We start from the raw sequence: 4,366 nt of genomic DNA, 5'->3' as shown, positions 1-4,366 counted from the left end.
TATCTGTCTACAAAGATAGCATCAATATTTTCCAGCTTAGGTATAAAATTATGTGAATATGAAACACAGAAAAGTTAACATAGACTGACCTAAAATTAAGAAGGACATTAGTTATTTGGACCTTCTTTTTTCACACTACACAACGTACCTGTTAATCAGTTTAAATGCATTCCTTTTAACTTGCTTCAATTGAATTGACGTTTTTATTTTATTTTAAGCATTTCGCAAATATCAATTAATACTCACTACGCTGTCAAATATTATCCTAATGTCTTAAACACTGACTTTATTTTGTTTTTGGATTGGATATAGCTGTTTTGAATGAAAGTGTTTCTATCTAAATAGTTTGCATTTGTGAGAAAAACGATGTACTCTAGAGTACATCAGACACACAATCTATGATTTGATTTTGATTTATGATTTATTGAAATTGCAACAGTGCAATACACGCGGAACAGAGGCAGCTGTTGCTGGTGTTGTGTCCCGCACATAGAAACGAATACTGGACAGACAATACTCATTTTCACCTGAGTCTAGTGGGGAAAGTCGTGTTAAGTGCCTTTCCCAAGGGCACAAGATCGGTGGCATGTCAGGACTCGAACCCGGGACCTCTTGATTCCGAGTCGCCCACACTGCCGTTGCGCCACACAACCCCACTAATCTATGTCTTTGAACTTTTGAATACACAGACTATCTTTCTCCACTCTTTTCCATTTTCCTATGTCGTTATATAGACACAGAATGATCATCCTCACCAATTTGTACCAATAGTAGTTTCTACACCTCAGTATGTTTCATATTTGGTGAGGAGCTGATCGCAATGACGCGTTTTGGAGTCTCTCCATTAGCTTCATGATTTGGAGTCGTCATCACATTATTTCCCTGTGGCCCTTCTGACTTCCCTAGCACCAGGGACTTAAATCCTGCACGGAAATTCCGGTTGAAATACCCATATATGACAGGGTTAACGCAGCTATTCAAGTATATCAGCCAATGGGCAATAGGATAGATGTATATGTAAACAAGATCGAGCTGGCTGGAATCCAAGCGGCCGTAGTCGTTAAGAAGTGTGATGGAATGTAAGGGCAGCCAGCACAATGTAAACACAATGACTACTGACAACAGCATTTTGATTACTCTCTTCTTCTTCTTCATCTCATTCATTCTCGCCTCCACTGATGCCTTACCGCCCCCTGGAGATGGTTTGAACCAGACCTTGTGGCCTATCCTGGCGTACAGGTACATGATGATGGTCAGCGGTCCGATGTAGCAGATGACAAAGAGCACCAGGGTGTAAACCTTCCGCCACATCTTGTTGGTCTCTTCACAAACGTGCATGACGACAATCCCTTCATAGACCAACGCGCGATCTTCTATGAGGAGAACCTGAAAAAAACACCTTTCTTGGTTAAGTTTCATTCAATGGGCAGTAGATATTGGCATAAATGTGCATTAGAGAAAGAGGGAGAGTGAGAGAGAGAGAGAGAGAGCGAGGGAGTGAGAGAGAACAACATATCCCTCTCATGATTAAAGTCCACCACAAGACATTGTTCTCACCTCTCTCGTCTTCAATAGACTATCCCAGTGAGACTAACCCAGAGCGTGACGTCAACACTCGAACAAAGGTATCTTGTAAACGATGTCGGCCCCCGTCGCGGTTAGGTGACGGCTCTTAGGCCCTGATGTAAGCAGCAGCCTCGCTATTTACCTCAAGGTTTACTGGGTGATGGTCCCTGACGTAAATAGCCTCGTCCCAACGATGGGGCCCGACATAGTTTACAAGATACCTTTGACGTCATATTACATCATCATACATCATGTTGTGTCCTTGGGAAATGCACTTAACACGCATCCCAAGTCCCCAACGGCAGTTGTCTTCAGCTGGCGGACGAGAGCAGCGCCAGGCGGGCTGGCGTAGTCAAGGCGGACTTTGAGCATAACCAAGTCATCCGGCAGCTCGCTGCAAGCATCCCAACCGGAACCAGCACGTCTCCCTCGAAATGGATCCGCTGGGGAAGACGGATGCCCAAGTGTGTGGGTCTCAGATTCGCAACCTGTTAGCCACCTTAAACAAATCCACGCGAAGGCCACCGTGTCAACTGTAACCCTCACTCAGGTGTAAGGACTGACACGGTCATACTACTCGGAAAATCTGTATCTGTACATGAATCTGTATCTGTGCATGTATATGTATCTGTATATGAATCTGTATCTGATTGCAAATTAAGATATCGAGTGGTTGCCAAGAGATATCGTGTTGTGCACATATCAGTGAGCCAATAGTACTGTGGAATACCTGTGGTATCATGACGCAGATAGCTGAGGCCCAGACTGTGATGATGACGTACAGCGTGCTGCGAATGTTGATCGCATGTTTCGTCGGATGAACGATAGCGAAGAACCTGGTTATACATTCAACAAGATTAAAAAATCGTTACACACATATACTACCAGCTGTATAAATTTGACATTAATACGAATTTCATAGAAAACTGAATAGAATAGAATGCAATTTAATATTACTACTGTAAAAATTATAATAAAAAAAATAGTTGCCATTGTGTAATATATATAAGCTTCTTACAACACAGATCGTGGGCAGATCATGTTACATTTCCCTCCGCACAGATCGTGGGCAGATCATGTTACAACATTACCCTTTGCCGCACAGATCGTGGGCAGATCATGTTACAACATTACCCGCCGCACAGATCGTGGGTAGATCATGTTAAAACATTACCTGCCGCACAGATCGTGGCCAGATCATGTTACAAGATTACCCCTGCCGCACAGATCGTGGGCAGATCATGTTACAAGATTACCCGCCGCACAGATCGTGAGCAGATCATGTTATAACATTACCCGCAGCACAGATCGTGGGCAGATCATGTTACAACATTACCCACTGCACAGATCGCTGAAAGATTATGTTACAACATTTCCCGGTGCAACAGTGCATCTTGTCTGTAGGTGGGTTTCTGAATTCTACAATTGTGCTAGCTTAAATTTCCCACATTTATAATGGAAACACTAATGAGTAAGAAGAATTATTTCATATTGATGCCTTTTAATTTTTTATGCATAATGTCTCCCAAATGACCCAATACATCTCTCCTTGAGTGACCGTAATCATATTTTATGATTTACATATTCCTCTACTTTACCCACCACCCCATTACGTAAGGAGAGGTTATATTTAACGTTATATTTATATTGCTTACCTGTCGAAAGCAATGCCGACAAGCGTGAAGAGAGACGCCGAGACCGACACAACTTGTACTGCCGGGGACAGCTTACACATCACATCTCCAAATATCCACCCTGCAAGCAAGCCGTCATGTGGGATTTTATTCGCAACACATTCTGTACTTTAGCTGAGGCTACACACACGGATAATGATAACGTCACATTTCAAACCGGGGCCCGGCCGGGATGTTTGCGTAAACAAAAAAATAAACTTTTCATATCAGGAATATACGCGGATAGTGCCAAAAAACAGTTACTCAAGCAACTGGGTATGATTTTAAAAACGTCATTTTTTCGTCAAATTTGACGTTTTCAAAATCATATCCAGTTGCTTGAGTAACTGTTTTTTGGCGTATCGTATTACCTGGATGTCCTTCATCGACGTACACGGATAGTGCTAATGATTAATTCCTTTTACCCCTTTTACCCTGTGTTTTACTGTATTTTATGTCATACTTTTCCCGCAAACTGCCCGGCCGGGCACCGTGTTAACAAATGTGGCCAAGCATAGAAAATAAGGCAAGCATGGTCCACACGTGGGTTATTCACCAACCTTACCGCGTATGATGTTGTCCACCAGGGTGAACGGCATACAGAAGATGGCCACGAGGATGTCGCTCACGGCCAGGTTCAAGATGAAGTAGTTGGTCACGGTTCTCATTCTAGGTATCTTGAGGACGACTAAGATGACTAGAATGTTCCCGATAATACTCGACGCAAACGTCAGGAAGTACGATATCCCCAGCACAGTTATTATGGGCACTGTCTGTTTCAACATGTAGTCCATCAGTCCCACACTGGTGTCGGTGATGTTGGTGATGTTGATGTCATTCAAATCCATTTTGATATCGCCAAACTTAGACTTGTATACGTGGATGACAAACTTGTATACGTGGATGACAAACTTGTATACGTGGTTGACAAACTTGTATACGTGGTTAACAAACTTGTACACGTGTTGACTTTTATTATGCTATCTTCGAGTTTCTCAATACGGCATTCGCATGAGTACAACCTGAAATATAAAACACATAGATTTATATCAGTAAAGACCTGAATCTAATTACAACTGTCTCAAAGGCCGAGTTTATGTGAAGTCACCCAAGGCGCTTTACATGTG

General features: G+C 42.6%; 1 protein-coding gene across 1 annotated transcript; it reads right to left on the bottom strand.

Annotated features, from left to right (window-relative positions):
* Nucleotides 1-777: 777 nt before the first annotated feature.
* On the bottom strand, nucleotides 778-4,065 carry LOC109473962 (neuropeptide FF receptor 2-like). The gene is made up of 4 exons (XM_019774154.1): nucleotides 3,805-4,065; nucleotides 3,222-3,321; nucleotides 2,297-2,402; nucleotides 778-1,386 (listed from the first exon to the last, which is right to left on the bottom strand). Exons 1-4 carry the CDS (start codon nucleotides 4,031-4,033, stop codon nucleotides 778-780), a joined length of 1,044 nt encoding a protein of 347 aa, XP_019629713.1. The 5' UTR covers nucleotides 4,034-4,065.
* Nucleotides 4,066-4,366: the final 301 nt, after the last annotated feature.

The sequence above is a fragment of the Branchiostoma belcheri genome, unplaced genomic scaffold, assembly GCF_001625305.1.
Source record: "Branchiostoma belcheri isolate BF01 breed outbred unplaced genomic scaffold, Haploidv18h27 scaffold101, whole genome shotgun sequence".
NCBI lineage: Eukaryota > Metazoa > Chordata > Leptocardii > Amphioxiformes > Branchiostomatidae > Branchiostoma > Branchiostoma belcheri.
The sequence above is the reverse complement of the archived record's forward strand: the minus strand, read 5'-3'. Positions and strand labels throughout refer to the sequence as shown.